This window comes from Diaporthe batatas (assembly GCF_019321695.1).
Source record: "Diaporthe batatas strain CRI 302-4 chromosome Unknown Contig00018, whole genome shotgun sequence".
NCBI lineage: Eukaryota > Fungi > Ascomycota > Sordariomycetes > Diaporthales > Diaporthaceae > Diaporthe > Diaporthe batatas.
Genome location: NW_025408565.1, coordinates 473,658 through 493,773, shown reverse-complemented (window position 1 = coordinate 493,773; position 20,116 = coordinate 473,658). Strand labels below are relative to the sequence as shown.

General features: G+C 50.5%; 7 protein-coding genes across 7 annotated transcripts; 4 read left to right on the top strand and 3 right to left on the bottom strand.

The window, feature by feature from the left end:
• Nucleotides 1-979: 979 nt before the first annotated feature.
• Nucleotides 980-2,058, top strand: KVR01_012146 (uncharacterized protein; the record flags this gene model as incomplete). Its single annotated transcript, XM_044784169.1, has 4 exons — nucleotides 980-1,142; nucleotides 1,213-1,376; nucleotides 1,504-1,693; nucleotides 1,757-2,058. 4 exons carry the CDS (start codon nucleotides 980-982, stop codon nucleotides 2,056-2,058), a joined length of 819 nt encoding a protein of 272 aa, XP_044638724.1.
• A 166-nt stretch (nucleotides 2,059-2,224) lies between these two features.
• On the bottom strand, nucleotides 2,225-2,664 carry KVR01_012166 (uncharacterized protein; the record flags this gene model as incomplete). Its single annotated transcript, XM_044782963.1, has 2 exons — nucleotides 2,225-2,553; nucleotides 2,610-2,664. 2 exons carry the CDS (start codon nucleotides 2,662-2,664, stop codon nucleotides 2,225-2,227), a joined length of 384 nt encoding a protein of 127 aa, XP_044638744.1.
• Nucleotides 2,665-5,314: 2,650 nt separating this feature from the next.
• KVR01_012243 (uncharacterized protein) lies at nucleotides 5,315-6,857 on the top strand. The gene is made up of 4 exons (XM_044781341.1): nucleotides 5,315-5,545; nucleotides 5,617-5,705; nucleotides 5,807-6,456; nucleotides 6,545-6,857. Exons 1-4 carry the CDS (start codon nucleotides 5,476-5,478, stop codon nucleotides 6,723-6,725), a joined length of 990 nt encoding a protein of 329 aa, XP_044638821.1. The 5' UTR covers nucleotides 5,315-5,475; the 3' UTR covers nucleotides 6,726-6,857.
• Nucleotides 6,858-11,036: 4,179 nt separating this feature from the next.
• On the bottom strand, nucleotides 11,037-11,622 carry KVR01_012127 (uncharacterized protein; the record flags this gene model as incomplete). Its single annotated transcript, XM_044793821.1, has 2 exons — nucleotides 11,037-11,306; nucleotides 11,371-11,622. 2 exons carry the CDS (start codon nucleotides 11,620-11,622, stop codon nucleotides 11,037-11,039), a joined length of 522 nt encoding a protein of 173 aa, XP_044638705.1.
• A 1,130-nt stretch (nucleotides 11,623-12,752) lies between these two features.
• On the top strand, nucleotides 12,753-13,749 carry KVR01_012179 (uncharacterized protein; the record flags this gene model as incomplete). Its single annotated transcript, XM_044783015.1, has 2 exons — nucleotides 12,753-12,793; nucleotides 12,849-13,749. The coding sequence occupies 2 exons, from the start codon at nucleotides 12,753-12,755 to the stop codon at nucleotides 13,747-13,749; spliced, it is 942 nt and encodes a 313-aa protein (XP_044638757.1).
• A 1,120-nt stretch (nucleotides 13,750-14,869) lies between these two features.
• KVR01_012271 (uncharacterized protein) lies at nucleotides 14,870-16,751 on the top strand. The gene is made up of 5 exons (XM_044787490.1): nucleotides 14,870-15,269; nucleotides 15,355-15,585; nucleotides 15,647-15,714; nucleotides 15,776-15,945; nucleotides 16,011-16,751. Exons 1-5 carry the CDS (start codon nucleotides 15,071-15,073, stop codon nucleotides 16,510-16,512), a joined length of 1,170 nt encoding a protein of 389 aa, XP_044638849.1. The 5' UTR covers nucleotides 14,870-15,070; the 3' UTR covers nucleotides 16,513-16,751.
• A 2,519-nt stretch (nucleotides 16,752-19,270) lies between these two features.
• Nucleotides 19,271-19,966, bottom strand: KVR01_012231 (uncharacterized protein; the record flags this gene model as incomplete). Its single annotated transcript, XM_044794299.1, has 2 exons — nucleotides 19,271-19,887; nucleotides 19,957-19,966. The coding sequence occupies 2 exons, from the start codon at nucleotides 19,964-19,966 to the stop codon at nucleotides 19,271-19,273; spliced, it is 627 nt and encodes a 208-aa protein (XP_044638809.1).
• Nucleotides 19,967-20,116: the final 150 nt, after the last annotated feature.

The window sequence follows — 20,116 nt, the reverse complement described above, 5'->3', positions numbered from 1 at the left end:
GTCGTGATGGTTTTTCCGAATGAAGACTTCCGGAGGTCGCGAGAGCTTCAGAGGCTCGTGGCACGAAAATGGTGGCGAGGAGTGCGAACAGTCGCTGGTTGCAGATTTTTTTTATTGCCACCTTTGTGCAAGAGCAGAATGATTGAGATAAAGAGAAAGGACTGGAATTCTGTGACTGTGGATGTGTCGCTCTGGGATGATCACCCGACGATTGTCACACTTCGGCTGTTGCACGAAGCATAAAGGGGCGAATTTGAGAAACGGGTGCAATTTGGAGGAAATTTTGGAACCTTGAAAGTGGCAAGCGCAGATTTGTAAATATTTTCAATTCAAACCCGAGGTCAGGTTCGCTGATGACAGCGACGCAATGGTCTCCCAAGTTCCCCGGGAACGCTGACGGGTCAGCCTCGCGTGCTGACCGTCAGCCAGTCCGCCACCAAGATTGAGCGAGGCTCCTAAGGATGCACCCGGGTGCTCCCCAGTGGCAAGTGCGGGTCGGATTCGGATTCGTAGAGATAAACTCATGTGGGCAAACGCCTCCATCGCGAACCGAAGATACCGCTGGAGGGTGCACTCCCAAAGGTTGCCGAACTTTACCTTGGCACTCAACGGCGTTTCAGATCCCAGTGCGAATTGGTGTAGAGGCGAAGTCGCGGTGGGCGATCGGGTATCTTATAGAAATGCACTACGTCAACCTAATCGCCTTACGACAATTTGCTGACCAGTCGCTCGGAAATGCCAAGCCAATAACCCATAAAACTATCCCCATTTCTCCTTGTGGCTGGATCTTGGGAACCCTTCCGCTCGACAAGTGCGTCTTCGAAACCTTGAATACTTGTTACCAGCTCAATATCTTTTCGCGGAGAAATCGCTGAATATCGCCACACTGTGATCTTGAACTATACAGTCCCAATTTGTCAGTCTCTCCTCGCCATTTCCAGCATCTACATCCACACACAATTCCGGCAGTATCGTCAAGATGGGTGGCGTACCTTCAGTCCCCACCGATCCCAACAGGACCCTGGAGGTCATTGGGGCAGGTTACTCCCGCACTGGAACTTCGTCCATGGCGATTGCACTTGAAAGGCTTCTGGATGGGCCCGTTTGCCACGGTGGCTCACAGATGCTGGGAAGAGAGGATAGTAAGTACCCCGAATTTAGACCCAGAAGGCGCTGGTCTGCATCATGGAACTGACCTGATTGTGCAAACAGGCTATGTCCAGAAGTGGATCGAAGTCTACAAGCAACGTGATGCGGGTAACCGCCCAGCGATGATGAGAGCCCTCCGTGAGGCGACAAGAGGATTTGCAGGTGTCACTGATGTCCCTGCTGTTGACTTTATCGGCGAGCTGGTCGAGCTCTACCCCAATGTCAAGGTAGATCTTGTTTTTCACCCATCTTACCCAGTCATCAATGATTCTATACTGAAGCACCCTCATCATCGTGTTTCGAGATAGGGAATTGTGCGTAGAAGTATTATGATTACTAACCGTGGTCGAACAGGTTATGGGAGTCAGACGAGACCCAGACGCCTGGTGGAAGAGCATGGGCAACCTGAACAAGGTTGCTTCACCATGGTGGCTCCCGTACTTCCTGGCGCCAATGCCTACATGGCGATGGTTCCCGGCTTTTATCGAGGGGATCAGAGGGAGAGGAAAACTAGGCGCCAAAGTCTCCGGCAATGTGGTGCCAGGTCCTCGTATGTCCGGCTCGGTCCCTCTGATCAAGTACAATCGCTAACAACCCCATCCCCTAGATCTTATAGCGCTCCACAACAAGACAGTGGAGAAGAAGACTCCACCCGGGCAAATGTATTGGATGGAGATCACTGATGGATGGGCACCGCTCTGTAAGATGTTGAACAAGCCTGTGCCCAAGGAGCCTTTCCCCCGGGTCAACGACGCAGCAGCACTGAATGAACTGATCAAGGGAATGATGCTTGCGACGGCGGGTGTCTGGCTTATCATCACGGTCGTCATTTTCAGTGCCATATACTTCGGGGCGCGTTCGGGGATTTTGCTGCCGTCAAGCCTCAGTTCCTTAATCGTGCTGTCCTAGACTTAGAGAACAGGCTCGGTGGGCGATAGTTACATAGACAGAGGTAAAATGGGTTGAGACTTCCATTAGCTTCGTTCTCTGGTCTCAGTGACCACCAAAATTCATTCTCAAAAATTCTTGTCACCCTAGTAGTGACGAGATCGACTGTGTGAGGCATCGAGACTTTTCAGGATTTGCAAACATCGTCACCTCCCAGGACGATGACGTTCCACCCATCTGGCCTGAAGATCTGGCCCCCTGTCAAGTCAGTAAGGTGAAGCCCCTCCTTTTCCCTCCACCAACACTGCCGCATGATGTCCTCCACCGCCCTGGCGAACACTTCCCAAGAGTCAAGAGTAATCTCCTCGTCGTTGTCGTTGCAAAACCAGGCTTGGGCGGCACCAATGCAGGCGAATCTGCCGCAGTATCCCGGGCCCGGTGGGACACTGGCATTTGGGCGCCCAGTCAGTCGCCTCAGGGCGCTGATGATGTCGAGAACGGATCCAAGCCCAGCGGCTGATTTATATTAATTGCCTGCTGGGTGCACGTAGAAGTAGTGGCCTTGTACTTACGGGCCCACCGCTTGGTGCAAACCTTGCAGTAACCGCAGTCAGGGCGGTCATCCATTGACTCGCTGGAGTGCATGGCGTTCTGGAAACGCATAGATGCACGCGAGGCCCAATACCTATCAAGTAAATTCGTGTAGTCGGGGTTTGCCTCGTTGAGCTGCTGGTAAACCTCCTGGACCGTGCCATTGAGAATCACGAGGGACGACGCGTTGCCGGGGATCGACTCGACGGCCCAAGACAGGTCTACCACGCCGTATTTCGGGTCGGGGGACGAAAGATTGGTGGCAGGGACCTAATGACAAGTCAGCTTGTTGGTCTGCGCAGGTAGCCGCTTGCCATTGTTTGGTCCGGACTCACGTAAGACACTGTCGCCGCTATGACAGCAGAAAATACCGTGATGACGGTTACGAAGGAAAGATTCATTATGCTGAAGAGGGTTGGACCTTGCGCTGGAGAAATATTGGATGGATCGGCCGCTTTGGCCACCTTGTGGATGGATTCGGTCAGAGTCGCTTCTCGACTGACCTCAGGATCTCATTGAAATGGAAATCAGGAAGGTAGTCTGCGATCGGCGGCTCCAGGATGAGCGGGCTAGACATTGAATCTGGTCCCATCAGCTTGAGAACGGTCACTCAGCATCCAGTTGTTGGCGAGCTTGTGATGCGGGGGGTTGAGTGAGTAACATGCGGATCCCGAGGTCGGATCAGGGACGCATCCCTCGCCCTAGGAAGGTACAACTGGCACATGACCAGGCCCCTGCAAACTCGCGTGGCGTAGAAGATCACATTTAAATATCCATTTGCACCATTCCATTGTAGTGCCTCAAACTATGTCGATTTATCCATCTTATCCGCCCCTGTGTCAGTTAATTATCTGGATGGTCGAGGATATCGCCACACTGCATATCCCCATTGGAGGCAATGTCGAGAAGTTTGAACTTCTTGGTTAGGGTGCATGGAATCCACATTCCTGACCGGCAACTAGTCGATTTGCCTTTATTGGAGTCGTAATTTGTGATTCATATGCCATCTGAGCTTCAGTTGGCTACGCCACTTGCATCTACCCGGAGACACTCCAAGGATGCGGCTCACCTGTAGGAAGCGCTTTTCCAACTCCCCAGGGTTGTCACGAATTTCCTGTCTCGACCTCGGCCTCTGTGATTTCTGTTGAATTGGCATAAAACAGAAAGAGACTATTTCTTCCAGTCAATCCTCGGAGAACCGGCCATGATCAACCTCAAGCAATCGCTATTTCAACACCGGGTATTCACTCGGCGGTGAGCCCCAGTACGTTCGTTCCACCTGCGAACAACCATTTCTGTTTGGTCCACTTCGACCAAATTATTCTGGCCGTAACTTGGTCATAAGGGCCACTGTGACTCTGCCTGCAGGTCCTTCCATGTCCAATCATGCCATCTCGCCCCACCCACATCAACTCGGTAGCGCTTTGGCACACTTCCACCTACGGCGGTCGACAGTCCCTATCACTTTGATATTGATATACTTGAGGAACATTTCTCTCTGCTGGTGATGAAATTCTATCACATTGTCAGGAGCTTGACATGTGAGTGCAGACTCATAGAGGGTGTTGTTTCATGGAATTGGAAACCAAAATCTATCCCACTCATACTCATTAACGGGCCCCCCTGGTGATATTAATGTCTAGTCCCTTTTTCTTCTTTTTGTTTTTTTAGGAGTGAATCTGGGTATGGATATTTTTAAAGCTATTAACGAATTATTATTATTATTTATTTAAAGTATTAATAATAAGAAAAACACCTTTATTTATCTTATAATATATAAAAAAACTTACTAATAAAAATTAAATAATATATACTAATATACTTAAATTAATTAAAGTATATAAATAATAATAAATTTAAAGTAAATATATTTTAAATATTATTTTTAATGAATATTATTTTTAATAAATATTATTTATTATAACATTATTTATATTATATAATTAATATTATTAATCTTTATAATATTATACTTATAATTATTAATAATATATCTTTATAACTAGGAAGTTTTAAGTACTTATTATTAAATAAAGGTATTATATACATTCTAGGATATATATTAAATAGAAGGGACAGTACTGAATATCATTAGTTATTATTAATTACATGGTGTCGACGGTGAAATTTTCTGCCTTAATGACCAGGTACTTTGTGACTAGGAACATTCTCCCGGAGAACCATGTTCTCCCGTCAAGGTAAGGACATCGGGTTTATGTGACGTCCTCTTTGCTCCTGGACATCTATTTGGCCCGGTTCCGAAATCGTCACCTTTGCAACAAGGCGCTTGGCGCCAAGATATCTTGTCTTTTTTCCCAGTCAGGCTCTTTTTCAAGAATGGAAATAGAGAAATTGCGCACTCATCGACTTTCGGGATCCGACCAATAATCAGCGAGCGGTTGCAGGCTGGATCTGTTCCACCAATGCTATGACGCACACAATGTCTCATTGCTGACCTCGTGCAGCGCCTCGCTGCTTCGTTCAGCCCCCCGAGGCTAACGGCATATGGGCGCCTTGCATACTGTGCCTCAGCGTGCGAAGAAAGGATGGGTTGGTTCTCGGACTTCGGAAACCGCATGTTGACCCGCTGACAAATTTATTCAGGTGTCGATCTGACATAACCTGTGCTCGGTGCAACCAGGAGACCGAGCAAAAGCTGGATTGTAAACAAATGCTTCCCTATACGATTACATCCAAGTAAAGAACCAAGACGAACATCTCCCTCAACTCCGATCTAGAAACTGTCTATCTTCTCAATACAGTTCCAGAAACTGTCTCACCCTCAATTAAGGTTCGAAAATCGTCTACCTTTCCTTCTGGTGCTTCTTCTTCACTTACGAGTCTACAATGGCCATTGCAAACACCCCCAAGACTGTAGCAGGGAAACCTGTGGGCCCTATCGGCTATGGCATGATGAGTGAGTCTAATTTTCCCTATAACAAACTAGAGCAATGACCTGGCCTTTTTTGTGTCTGATAATTGTCCCAGATCTCACCATGTCCGGTAAGATCTCACACGAGGAGGCCATCAAGCCAATGAAGGCAGCGGTCGAGAATGGCGTCAACTTCTGGAATGCGGTATGCACTGTCACAGGGACCTCTCCCTGTGTCATTCCCGCTTCTTTTCTATTTTCCTTTCCACTTTGACATGTAATAATGACCCAGAGCAACAATCCCAGGCGACCTTCTACGGCCCCCCCAATGCCAACTCCCTACACCTTCTCAAGTACTACTTCACCAAGTATCCCGAGGATGCGTCGCGCATTGTGCTCAGCCTCAAGGGCGCTTACGAAATCAGGACACAGGCGCCCAATGGCAGCCCCGAGGGCCTGCGCGCCGCCGTTGAGGAGTCCCTGCGCGTGCTCGACGGGGTCAAGACCATCGACCTGTTCGCGCTGGCGCGCATCGACGGCAAAGTGCCCGTGGAGACCTCGGTGCAGGTTCTGGCGGAGCTGATCCGCGAGGGCAAGATTGGGTCGTACGGGCTCAGCGAGGTCACCTCCACGACCATCCGTCGCGCCTATGCCGTGCACCCGCCCGCCGCGGTTGAGGAGGAGCTGAGCCTGTTCGATCGCTACGTTCTCCACAAGGGCGGCGTGGCCGACACGTGCCGCGAGCTGGGCATCCCGCTCGTGGGCTACAGCCCCCTGGGCAGTGGCTGGTTGACAGGCCAGTTGAAGACACTGGATGATTTGGCAGCTGATGACTATCGTCGCTACTTCCCGCGCTTCCAGCCTGGCGCCTTCGAGAAGAACATCAAGCTAGTCGAGTCCGTGGAGGCGCTCGCCATGAAGAAGGGCATAACGCCTGCCCAAGTTGCCATTGCCTGGTACGTGTTTGTATCCTGCATCCCTTGCGAATTATAATCCTGCATTCATTATCCTGTACCGCGTTCAGCTAACGATGGAGGTGAATAGGGTTCTGCGCCAAGGGGCGATCGCTATCCCTGGTGCGACCAAAGTGCCTCGAGTCGAGGAGAACAGCAAGATTGTTGACCTGACCGATGCCGAGGCGTTAGAGCTTCAGAAGGCTGTGGACCACACGGCAGTCGCCGGCGACCGGTACCCAGAGGCGGCCAGTAAGCATTTGAGCAAATAGGTGCCTGAAGGGGCGTAGCAGTCCATTATTTAGATATCTGGCTACCACCATCTGTGGAGTCCCCAAACTCTACCACGTAAAGTCTTCACAAAAAGTTTATTAAAACTTTATAATTAAATGAGCTTGTATTAGGGTTAGGGCGGATCTATCGCAACTTAAAACGAGGACTTAGCCTGGTAAGAGTCCCACTTGATCCATCACTCTTTCTGTCTTGTATCAAGGTTTTTGCGTAGAAAAGCCCTAAAAGAGTGTGCTGCGGCTCCTCAATTGCAATTTGGCCTCTTCGTTCCTGAGATTGTTGTCCAACTACTGCAAACTGAAGAAGAGCAGATTCACTAAGCGCAAACGCACTTGTATAAGCTCACATGAGCTACGGTTATAACATTGGAATAGCAGGAGTAATCCACATCATCCCCCAAACATACCCGAATGTGCCTCATAGCACAGTCTGGTCCCCATTTGTCAAGTTCCAGATGTTGTGTGGGTCGCTCCGCCGACATGGCAGCTATTGGCCGAAAACCGTGTCGCAGAGGGACTCTCTAGATGTTCCTATTGACAGAATGAGGCAAGACCTAGATTTCAGATGCCTAAAGAAAATATTTGAATGACGGTCTTTTCTATCAGGCTTTTTAACCGCAGGCACTTGTGAAGCGCCTTACCTAGGTACCTAGGTAGCGAAGCATCGCCTTGAACTACCCGTGCTAGCACTTGACCGGTTTCGTTCTTAATCCGTATACATCACAGAGGCGTACGGCCCTTGTATAGAGCAGTAAGCGCTAAGAGACCCAGCCTTTTGGGAAAAAAAATACAATGCTAAACATAGTGTAGAAGTCTCTACGTAGGTAGGTGGCCTCAGTATTGTACCGCATAGACAAGGCTAGGAGTATCGCTCCTGACGGCGCTGTAGAGTAGACTTGCTTATTGATATGTAGGGTAAGGACTAATATATGGCGAAACAGTTATACGGCGAGACTAGGAATAGCCTTAAGATAGTCCCTTTAGAAGTAATCCCACGAAACAAGTCACAGCCAAAAGTTTAGCCCTCCACCACCAACACACACACACATCCTAAAAACACAACATGAAGATCACAAGAAGACTTCGCCAGGTGAGCCAAACTCACAAGAAGACCGTTCACTACGAGTGCGTGCCAAGCGGGGCGGAAAACCTTCAGCAAAGCCGAGTGAACAGACCTCCCTCACCAAACAAACATTTGAAACCAAATCGCAGCAAAAGGGCCAGCGGCCGAGGAATCACACCCCACATATTCAGCATAGCTAGACAAAACAGTATGGCCTACTTCAACGACGACAAACTCGATTTCTTATACAAGACTAATCGCCTGCAATTCCACGGAAAGATCATCATAAAGCCCAGACAGAATGCCATCGATGCAGCTAGAACTATGAGCAACTATCAGCGGTTCAGAAACACCCCGCCAGTCACAAACTCTCAGCAATTTGTTTTCTTCGTGGATGGCTCCAGACTTTTCAGTGGCCAAGACAAAGCCAAACAAAAAGCCACCGGATCAGGAGAGGCAGCTGGGGCTGCTGTAGTGCTCCAGACGCCCAAAGGGGAGTGGAAGCAGTGGAGCTTTCGTCTCGCGGATGGGCTCACACCTCAGGTCGCGGAAGTGACTGCTATAGCTGAAGGGCTAGAAATTGCGGCATCAGAATTATCGCAGCTACACGGCTACCAGCTCGGAAATAAGGACAAGGTGGTCATATTTACAGACTGCCAACAAGCCATGCGGCAGGTAGACGACCTTCGGTGGAAAAGCATCTGCCAGGAAAAGCTGCCATACGATCCGGTTGTGCGAAAGCTCGTTACGAATTCACAGACACTTCGCAGGCGTGGATTCGAAGTAGAGATTCGATGGGTCCCTGGCCATTCAGGTGTAGATGGCAACAAGCGCGCTGATACTGCAGCTCGCAATGCAGCTCGACCGGCACCTGGTCTTTCCGGTCCTCCAGTTCCGCCACGGCCCAACTCCACGGCCAACTCCACGGCCGAATCCGCGGCCAACTGAGTATAGACCTAGCATGGCAGAAAGTGTTTATTCGGATGAAGGAATGCGGACAGTAAGTCTGTGGATACTTGACCTCAAACGCAAGCTGCACGGACAAGGCTAGCGGGCATCGCTTCGGACTGCGCCGTCAACCATATACTTCTAATTCAAGCCCAGTTAAATAGAAATATTTATCCTACCTCGTCATCTCACCCATCGAGAGAGCAAGGTTTTTAATTCTCATCGCCCACTCCCTCAGCTCCGCCGATGGGCTCCAAATAGAAGCCAAACTTGGCTTATCTCGAGTATTGAGTGATAGTTCATCAGTATACTACATTTGCACATTTGCCATTGGCAAGATGTGGTCCAAGCCCTTTTCGTCATCCGAGGACAAAAGAGACAACCTCGGGCCCTGAATCATCCCATGCTTCGGCGTCTACCTCTCAGCTTGCACGACGGTGTACAACTCCATCCGTCCACTCGAGCCAGAGAACTGCATATCTGTCTAGCGTTGGCTTTTGCAAGCAGTGTATACGAAGTTTAGAGACGGCTACGAGGTCTATCCATAGCCCAGCGCCGTTCGCAACTTCTATGAAGAGGTTCACATCGCGGTATGTGTGGAGATGAAGATAGCCCACGGGATATCCCGAGCTGTTTATAAGTATCGCGACATTACAGCCATCTAAGTGACCGAAGAAGTTTGTCCGAGTGGTATCGCACAACAGGAATGGCGTTTGGTCGGGCGCGAGCGGAATTCCAGGTTCCTCGACCGCTGTTGCGGGATTAGGCGTCGGTCTAGGGTGATTTGACGCCTCAGTCTCTTTTTCCTCAGCCACAATTGTCGCGCGTCGGAAGCTTGAACTAATTCTCCGTCTCTTTTCAGGCGGATCTCGAGGTGAGGCGCCCGTGGACCACGGCGCAATGGCCAACGTCTCGCACTTCACGGGGTGCGTGGGATGCAAGCCCGCATGCAGTATCGGTTCTTCGAGGCGAGAGCTCATGGCAATACTCCCCTGCCACCCCACCCACGACCAAGATGGCAGCTCGGAGGGGTGTCAACGACTCTCTAGAGATGGAGTGGACGGCGTGCGCCGGCTGAGCTCCGTGGTCTCATTGTCAGGCGTCCAGCACAGGCTCCACTTGAAGAGCCGCTCTGGTATGCCATAGAGGAAGCCCCCTGGGAATGAACGGCGCAGAGCCGACAGAGTGCTCGAGATACCCTAGGGTAGCTGGGAGTGCATCCTTATTAGAGCGGAGCTTTTTCACGCAGTACACCAGCAAGTCCAATGGACCCTGCGGGATTCACCTTGCACATCCCCGATACCGTCATCTGCGAATTCTTTCGTGATGGATTTACGAGAGACGATGGTTCCTTTGTACCTATTGAGGTGCTCTAAGAGGGACTTGTGAATAGAGCACTGTGTCGAGGCTCGGACCATGGCCTCACTTTTGCAACCCCCGCAAACCTTCCCCTTATGTGGAAGGTATCGCCGAGTTAATACGATTAATGATGTATAAATTAGTAGCCCAAAAAAGTATAAAAACATACAGCACCGGGTATTCGCTGGTCGTCACCGACCCAACTACTAATCCAGCGATCACAGGCTTGACTATGGGAGAGCGGACGGGATCCCGTATTTTCCTGTATCTATGGCCGTATGTGCTTGATGGAAACCATTCCTCACTCATATACCTAGATATTTAATCTTTTCGAATGAGTTGCTGGAATTGCGGGGGAACTAATGAGGATGCCAGCCATGAGGCAACATCGTTGCGCTCAATGCGACAAAGCGGGGATTCGGCCCAAACCCTGGTTCGGCCCACGCTCCACGCCCACAAGATTGACCCATCGGTATATCCTTTCCCGGTTATCTAGTTTTGTTTCCACTACATATGCCTCTGAACTTCCTGATCAATTACATAGTAGAAGTGTTGAAGAAACATTCTACAAACCCTTCCTTATTAATGGTGACACCGCCTTGCATTGCTAAATAACCTAGCAGGGCAAGCATCCATGTTGCAACTGATTCAAGTCTTCATAGGGACTTTCGAAGGCGCTCGTATGCAGCCCGCATACGAGTAAGTAACCTTGGAACTGAACAAGGTCACCACCAACTTTGGAAATTCTCGTCCTTCGCCAAGGACACACGATCAACTTTCGTTGTTTGCTTCGAGGGGAGGCGAATGTTCGCACGTGATTCGAGGGTCCCAGCTCTTGTCGAAGACCTGCCCAACAAACCAGAATGGCTCTTCGTAATTGTCTGTAGTACTCGCGCTCTCTAGGCCTTCGGCTATTGACCCGACTAATTAGCGGACTCACGAAGCAGCAGCAGCATGATCATTGCGGACACGAGTGACGGCCACTTACACTTCTCGGAAACCTCGTGTGATATCTGAGTGACCGTACAAAGTTCGTCTTCTGACAGGTCTGCCATATGTTTGTTGATCGGGGAGTTCCAGTCGAATTGGGGTTGAAATGGAATGTTGCCCTTGTTCACGTAATGAAAATGGGCAACAAGAGTCTTTGCTCCGGATTGGTAGCCTCGGATGAGTTTCATGTCGTAGTACTTGTCCTGGAGGGGGTCAGCATGACATGTTCCTACATAGGTATAGATTGTCTACGATGGCGGGGCTCACAGGATACAGCCGCCTTGTGGTGAAAGCGACTTCATGCTGCAGGATGAGCTCATAGCTATGCATGAGAATGAAGACAACGAGGAAGATCGTGAACCATTTTTTGGCTTGGTTCTTCAAAACCAGGTTCTCCAGGCCCTTTAGCACGTCTCGGCTGAGTGGCCCGAGAATCCTCTCCATGATAATCGCGGAGAACTGGAAGTCGATATACGGGGGCAACGCGATATTGTCTTTTGTGCGCCATGAAGGCGACATTTTCTCGGCGCCGAGCATATCCTCGCCGGCGCACCTCCAACCTCCTTCCAAGAATCGAGCCACTACCCATAGGCGCAGGGCTTGACGGACGAGGACATTCTAATCGATGAGCGAGCCAATGATCTAGGAGATGGTATATATCAGGCGTAGGAGGGGAGGCTTCCTGGATTTTGCCCGTATGCAAGACGGCGGGACTCTCTGAAAACGGTGGACACAATGGGTCTTGAGTCGCCAATTAGGTGATCGATGTAGGGAAGCGTGCTCTCATCGACGAAATCGTTCACAGCCTTGATAGCTTCGTCAAGGGTTGCGATCATTGATGGCCCATGGAATGGAATAGTAAGCTCGTCCCTTGCCGCCAATGCCCTTGGAATCCCTTGTGGACTCGTCTGGTTCTATCGGGGGTTCGAATTGTCGTACCCTCAGATTCAGAGTTGTACCACGCCGCTGGCCCAGAGCGAAGGTGCGCATCTCATTCTCGTCACCGACCCATATTTTGGGCAGGTGGAAATCTCCGAATCTCTGTCTGGTTCGCATGTGTGCAGCCTCGAAGGCGTCGTTGGAAACCGTTCTATACAGGGAACAGTCCGTGATCTTGTATCGAAGACAAGGCAGCTTGAAGGTGTTGAACACAACCTTCTGGCAGGGCAAACAAGGCCCAGTCGGATTGTTGGGGTCGAATACACATTGTTAACCCACAACGACAACGGTGAGCTGGTCGTGACTGTAACTTAGCATGCTCTTAGGAAAGTCACTCACACGCCTGCGGCTCAGTCGACACTTCATGCACATGGGCATTGACCTCATCAGACTCGTGTGGAGTCTTTCGGCTTCGCTGTACGTCTTCCACTTCGGTACCCCACGACTCAAAATGGGAGCGTCTCCGCGTGCTGAATGCGGTCGGATGGCCTTCTGGGTTCAAATGCCCTCATTCTGTCGTGCAGGGGGGGGCGGAAATAGTTGCCGGCTGTTGGCTTGCTGAAGAAGTCGTGGCCAATTGAACTGTACTTTTGCTACCAACCAACAGAGAACCGAGTTCTGATCAAGTCGACGAAGTAAGGCAGCCACAGGGGTTGATTTGAACATTCTTGCTCTATTTTCGGACGACGTTCCTCGAACCCCCAAGAAAAATGGCACTCAGTTTCTTGGAAATCGTGGACAAGATTGACAGGTACGAGAACAGCCACACGCGTCCAGATGAGAAGAGATGTTGATTCCAAAAAAAGCTTTCCATATTATGCAAATGACCCTGCGGCCTATCAGGAGTTCATGAAAGACTACTTCTACTTCATCATCGATGGGTACTCCAAGCCCTTGGGATACGTTCACCACTCTATCATTGAGAGAGTCGACTGGCCTGACTATTGGACCATCGATTCCGAAGCCCGGACCTTGCGCCTCTGCGTTCTAAACGATCACAATGCCTTCGAGGAGCGATCCAAACTCGTGGATGCCACAATCTCGATCGCGCAGAAGCAGGGAAAAATCCCAGAGCTGTGCTGGAGAGGAGACCCGACTCCCGTCTACACGCATGAGGGTGAGCACGTCTTCAACATGAACGACCTAGGAAGTCAGCTCTTTGGCGTCATCTCATTTGGCGTGCACCTGATTGCATGGAATCCCACATCGCAAGGCAGGCAATACTGGCTTCAGAGACGGTCCATGAAGAAGCGCATGCATCCCGGGAAGCTCGACACGATGGCTGGCGGGGGTATGAAGCTCGGCGAGAAACCCCTTGATGCGATGGCCAGAGAAACGTTTGAAGAAGCCAACATCCCGGTGGAGTTTTCCTTGTCACATCTGAAAAATTGCGGGGTGATCTCCTATCATCTCGACTACAGCTTCTTGAATAACCCGCTCTCCATACCGCATGCTTTGCATGTCTTTGAAATGGAGTTGCCCGCAGATCTTGTCCCAGAACCAAACGATGGGGAGGTGTCTTGTTTTGTTAGGATGAGCGAGGCGGAAGTCATGGATCAATTGTTCAAAGACGATTTCAAACCTATCGTGGGCATACAATGGGTGGCGCATTTTTGTCGGAACGGAATTTTAAACCCAGAGAATGAGCCAAGATTCCTGGAGATCTCATCAAGAGTACATAGAAACCTTGCTCCCTTTATAGTCTAATGCACACAATCTTGGAGCAATACTTGACAATAAATCTGGTTGACAAAAAGTCTGTTTATTACGTGCCATACTTCAATGTTGAATCCTTTTGTGGCGTTGACCGACATAGCCCCCCGCTTATCGCTCTTGGACCCCAGCCCAGCTCATCGCTCTTGGACCCTGGCTCATCGCTCTGCTCATCGCTCCTGTACCCCTGCTCATTGCACCGCTTATCGACCTCTTGATCGCTCGTCGACTTGCTCGTCGACGGCTCCATCGTTCGGATACTTATCGACTAATTTGCTCATACACGGCGTCCGCTTGAAGGTTTGAATGGGCGTCACATCCAATATGAGACAGAATGAAATGTATAAGTAAAGCTAGTACAGTCGTTGAAGGTGCAACCCGAAGTCTCATCAGTAAACGCGAAGTACAATCTTTATTGTGCTCTATGCTCGTTATTCAACAAGAGTTCAAAATCCTCGAGCAGCCAAGGTTAGCAATCAGCCATGCAGACTACTCAACAGTCGACCCAGCCTCAAATCTGGAGTCTTTCCGCCGGTGGGACCCAGAATGACCCCCAGCAGAGCCGCATCGGTGTTTACACTGATGCCGGGACGGGAACCCCGCTCACTCTCACCAACAACAGCAATTCAATTGCTGGCTCGGCCAAACCCTACTCAAGTCTGGTGGCCTGTAACGGTAAGATGACCCACAGCCAATGAGAGCTAGTCAGCGTGCGACGTGTCTAATGTTTAATGGGCAGATTTCTCGGCTGAGCTATACGGTGCTGCTGCTGGCAGCCCAATGCGGAGTGGGATGGGTAGGTCATCTTCGCTTATCGCAATGCGCCCCACCTCCTCTGGGTGGAAGGATTCGCACCCTCATTCGTCCTCTGCGTCCGTGATTCGCCGTGGGTGACTTCTTCAAGTGCGTGATCAGTCACATCGCGGAGGAGCAATGATAGAAAGGTGCTATTGGCTGAGGAAACTTAGGTACTGTGGTGATCAATTCGAAATTTAATCCTGCATGGCGGCCAATAGCCGGCTGGGTAGCGGGACATACAAGGACAAATAGTTTGATCAGTGTCCAATAAAGGGTAGAATACTTATCAACCCATACATATCGTACTGAAAGTGCAGTTTGAAAGTGCAGTTTTGATCAGTTGAGCAACAAGTGGAAATGCCTGATATCCCTGGCCCTTCCACCCATTAGAGTATTAACCCGAGCTCTGAACCCAAGGCCAACAAAAGTTTCAGTTCTCACTTCCAAATTCAACAGCAATCCAAATCATAGTCAACTTTGCGAGCGGGTCACTTTTTTCGGTGAACATTCTGAAACGATGGCTCCCATCATCTTCGACGATGGTGCTCCGGTCCAAAACATCCCAGCCGCCCGCTATCGCAAAGCTGAGACCAGCAGGCTCCGGATGACCGGAGACATGGTCTGGGACGGTCGTAATTTGAACTCCTCCCAGTATACCTACCAGCTTACAGAGGCTGAAATCGCCGAAATCGAACGAGCGCTGGACATCTTCAAAGGTTCGCAGATGAAGTCTGGCCCGTGCCCGGTTCTTTGCTGCAGCTCACTACCTAGGTACGTCACTAACAAAAGGTACGAAACCAGGATATGGCCTCGACGGACCCGACATTAGCCCGACCAACTTTCCACTTCCATCGCTGGGAAAGAAATTGAATGACTTCGCCCATGTTGTTCACGCGGGAACGGGATTCGTCGTCCTCGCCGGCCTCGACCCACGGAAGTATACCGTGGAGGACAATGCGTTGCTCTTTCTCGGAGTGTCCTCCTACATCGGCGAGGAGCGCGGCATGCAAGACAATGCGGGCAGCATGATGGGTACCACGTCTTCCCGGGCGAGAAAATAGACAATAGGATAGCATACTAATGGCGTTTGCAGTACATGTTCAAGATCTTCGAAAGAATTCCCGCCAGGGGGCCTCGCTCAAGTCTTCGAACAAAGCAACGGTAATGAGCTATCCTTAAGGAAAACGTGGAGGGCTGCAACATCTCGACTAACCTGCTTCAGGCTTTCCATGCGGAGTTCTACTGTGATATCCTGGCGTTCTACGTGCAGGAAGAACCGGCAGAGGGTGGAATGATGAAGCTAGCTTCGTCGTGGCAGGTTTACAACAACCTCTGCCAGGCCCAGCCCGAAGTTGTGGAGAAGCTCATGCTTCCGGACTGGAAGTTCGAAAGGTAAGCCGCATTGAGATCCACTAGCTGTCAGGTAAATGTCGTACCGGATCGTTGAGACAATTCAGTCGTGGGGAGCTGTTCCCCGCGTGCACCAGGCCCCTCCTCTTCCTGGAAGATAGAAAGGCTATCCTGAATTACAGCCGCCGCCCTCTCCTCGGAGCACACACCCGGAAGACTGGCGACATGATGGGAAATTTGACACCGGATCAAGCCCTCGCACTCATGGCGGTGCAGGATGTCGCTACTCAGGCTTGTGTTTGCGTCCCACCAACGAGGGGTAACATGATGTTCATCAACAACCTCGGTCTGCTCCACGCCAGAGAGAAGTTCCGTGATGACTCCGAACATGCGCGGCACATCGCCAGACTCTGGCTTCGAAACCCAGAGCTCGCCTGCAACCTGCCACTGCAGCTCGAAAGGGGACACCAGACAATTTACGGGGAGAACGGCCTGCGAGAACGGTGGAATCTGGTCCCACCGACCGTTGGTGAGATCGGTAACTGGGGCGATGAAGGCTATGAGTCCCCGTCGGGCGGGCAGGGGTCGTCGAGTAAGACTTCCCATTGATGACTGTCTCTCTCTCTTCGCCTCTCCTGGTCTTCGTCTGTAGTGAATGAATGAACGATGTAATTTAGTCTTGATGACCTGTCCATTGACTGTCGAGGCTCGCTTGTTTAATCTTTTCTCCCCTCGATCTGCGGCTTTGTATCTCGAGTTTTGTCTTTTATGTTTGCCAGACGAGCTTTTGAACGCTTGGTAGCAAAGTATTTGAATATATTTCGGATGCAATTTGCGTCCAACTCAAACTAAATAGCTCCATATACGCGCGATACTAATTAAAGATTGTTAGTTGACACGGGTCTCAGTAAACACGAGAATCTCCCACAAATTTGACTTTGATCCTAGGCATCGAATATTGCCAGACAGAGCGGCAATCAAGACCCCATAGAAATGACAGCTTAGATTTGTATTTAGGAAATTATGTTAAGTTTGTCTTGAGCGTTTAACACCGTATGAAGGCGCCATGTATGTCCTCGGACGTATACGGAATAGAAGCGAGACCAGTTACGTCAAGTTTTCCGGGTCCTTCGCGTTCTTGCGGCAATCAACCCCCAGCCGTCAGCCAGCGGGGTCCAGTAAAGGTACAAAACCGTCCACGTTCCCCGCACCAAGTCGCCCCTTTGCTTTGCTCGTGCTTCTTTTCCCAGCCTTCCCCAAGTGACTTAGGAAATTCTGAAGACTCCAATGGAGCCAGTACCCAACATGATTGAGTACCTCCTAGGTCCCGCCATAGTACACATCCCCCCGGATCTAGCGGTTCACGAGTCTCGAGGATCTCGCTCATCATGGGAAATGTCGAACAAGAATCCGAAAAATCGAATTAACAGCGTCAAAGAAAGCGAGGCAGACTGGGAGATTTTCCGCGCCGACTTCGTAAGCGGGAAAATGTCTGCGGTCCCAGTATTCGCTATCGGCCGGCCGCCGCTACGCGTTGATGTCATCTTTGGCCCAAAGGTTGACCTCGAAGTTGATACTTGGACAAAGCCTCTCATGTCAAAACTCTCAACCATGGTTCAGACAAGTGGATCGTCAAGGTCTCTCCTCGCTAAGCATGTGGCGGCCGCTCTCGGACATTGGACACGACGCACGCCTGGATTCCAGAAACAGTATCTGGGGTTGCCCTTTGGATCCAGAATAGTGGTCATGAACCTCTCGCGCGATATTTGCTTGATGGAGATAGGTTTCGATCCCGACCGCCGTCCTGAACTGGAATGGTCTTCTATTCAGGATTTGCGGAGCATGTGGCATTTTCCACCTGAGATATGGCCGCCGAACATCAAAATTGAAGAGCTTGAGCTGATATCCGAAATCCACGACTCAATCACATTAGTCTCACTTCGCGGATCACCAGGTACTCAGTATATCTTCAAGGCCAGCACGTCACAAACGAGTTACATGTACCACGAGCTGAAACAACTGCTGTTGCTCGGTGAACATCCAAATATCGTCAACGGGCCGCTATATCTGGTCACTTCAAGGGTCAAATTTGGCAACAAAGAAGGGGTGTGCGGCTTCCTTCTGGAGCACTATCCCATGGGCAACCTAGCCCAGGCACTGCGACCTGGAAGCGATATTCAACAAAGTATAGACTTACAGACGAAGTACAGATGGGGAATGCAAATAGGACAAGCATTATTGCGAGTCTGTTCTTCACCAGTGGGGTACTTCTCAGATGTAAAGCTTGAGAATATTGTTTTGAAAGAAAGTCACGGGAGATACGACGCTGTCTTGATCGATTTCGAACAGCGCGGGGCATGGTTTTCCTGGTCGCCACCGGAGATCAACAAAATCATGCACCTGGCATACTTGGCAAGCCTAACAACAACTAGGCATATCCCAGTAGAAGTCCGTGAGAAGTACAAGAGGTTCCTCGACACATATCTCGCCGACTGGAACCGTTTCCGCCGAAGGCGACGGCAGAAATACGACAATCCTGACACGGGCTACAACATTAGCTGGCGCGCGCTCGACAAGGAGGAAAGGGAAAAGGCTATGGTATTCATGTTTGGGAGGTTGCTATGGTGTATCTTTGAAGTCCAAGCAAGCGCCAACGCGGCCGAGTTCCTGGGCGCTGAAGTCTTTAGGGAGTGGGATCCCAAATACAGATTCCCAAAATTCGAACACACACCATTGGAAATTCAGCAACTGATTTATCAATGTACCCACGACGCTCCCGAGTGGTCAGGCAAGCTTCGGTGCATTGAGAGATACGGGGATGTCGTGTACTCGCTGGGCAGGTCTCCCGCTCAAGGAGGGACCCCTGCGAGTGATGCAGAGACTATGCAATGTCTAAGGAGATGGTGGTCTGATGAACTGGAGGACGCCGAGAAATATGTGATTGAGAGGAGCCGGAATCCTGATCAATGCGAAGCTATTCGGCGTGCAATGCAGCGACCGAGCATCGCGGAAGTGGTTCGCCAGCTGAGCGAATTCGGAGAGCGGTTCGATGTTCGCATATGAGGCTACGCGCATACTTGGGCATGTGGCCCATAACGTGCCTGTACGCGGTCCTGCACACTTGTTGCATTCTCTCCGCACTGTTAGTGGCATTGCATCTTTTAGAAGTTGGATATTGAGCGTTTACTACCGTATGAAGGCGCTACCGAGGTAATATGTATGTCCTCGGACGTATGCAGAATAGAAGCGAAACTAGCTGTTGACGTAAAGCAGTGTGAAGGATCACACCCTCTACATAGGCATGTCCCTTAACGCCTTTTATGCATCATCCTGCTTGTCTGCATGACACCCTCGATGCGAAATCTATCTATCTATCCAAGCTCTGTGCCTCACACATACCTTTGTACATCTTCCCCAGACTCAAGAGCTCGTCATGGGTGCCCTTTTCAACAATTCTTCCATCGTAAAATACGCAAATAACGTCCGCATCCCTAATCGTACTAAGACGATGCGCCACTGCAATAGTAATACGATTCCGCGTAGATCTTGCATCGGTCAGTGCCATCTGCACCACCTTTTCCGACTCGGTGTCGAGGGCCGAGGTCGCCTCATCCAGCAGGATGACGTTTGGATCACGTATCAGCGCCCGCGCTATGGCGAGGCGCTGACGCTGACCACCAGAGAGCTGGGATCCACTGGGTCCGCATGGTGTGTTGAGGCCTTCTGGAAGGGAGATGACAAAGTCCCAGGCGTTCGCCGCCCGCAGTGCCGCTTCGACCATCTCGTCGTCGGGGAGTGCCTCTTCGCCATGGTCGCCGGGCTCGAAGCCGAGCTGGACGTTCTCTCGGACTGTTCCTTGATACAAGGTTGGCTCCTGCTGCACCAGTGCGATGTGTCGACGATAAAGAAGGGGGTTCAGAGATTTCAATGGTTCCGAATCTATATGAATGCAACCAGATGTTGCATCATAGTAGCGCTCAAGTACTAGTCGGCAAATTTTAGAACATTTCCCCTGCACTCACTGGCTAGTTGATTCGGCAGTCTTTTACTCACATGCTATCATTGTGCTTTTTCCACATCCAGAAGCTCCAACAAAAGCAACAAACTGCCCTCGTTTGATCGTTATATCGATCCCTCGCAGGACCTTCTGTTCAGGCCGGAGGGGGTAAGTGAATTTGACTTGACCAAGTTCAATATCTCCTATGCCGTTGGC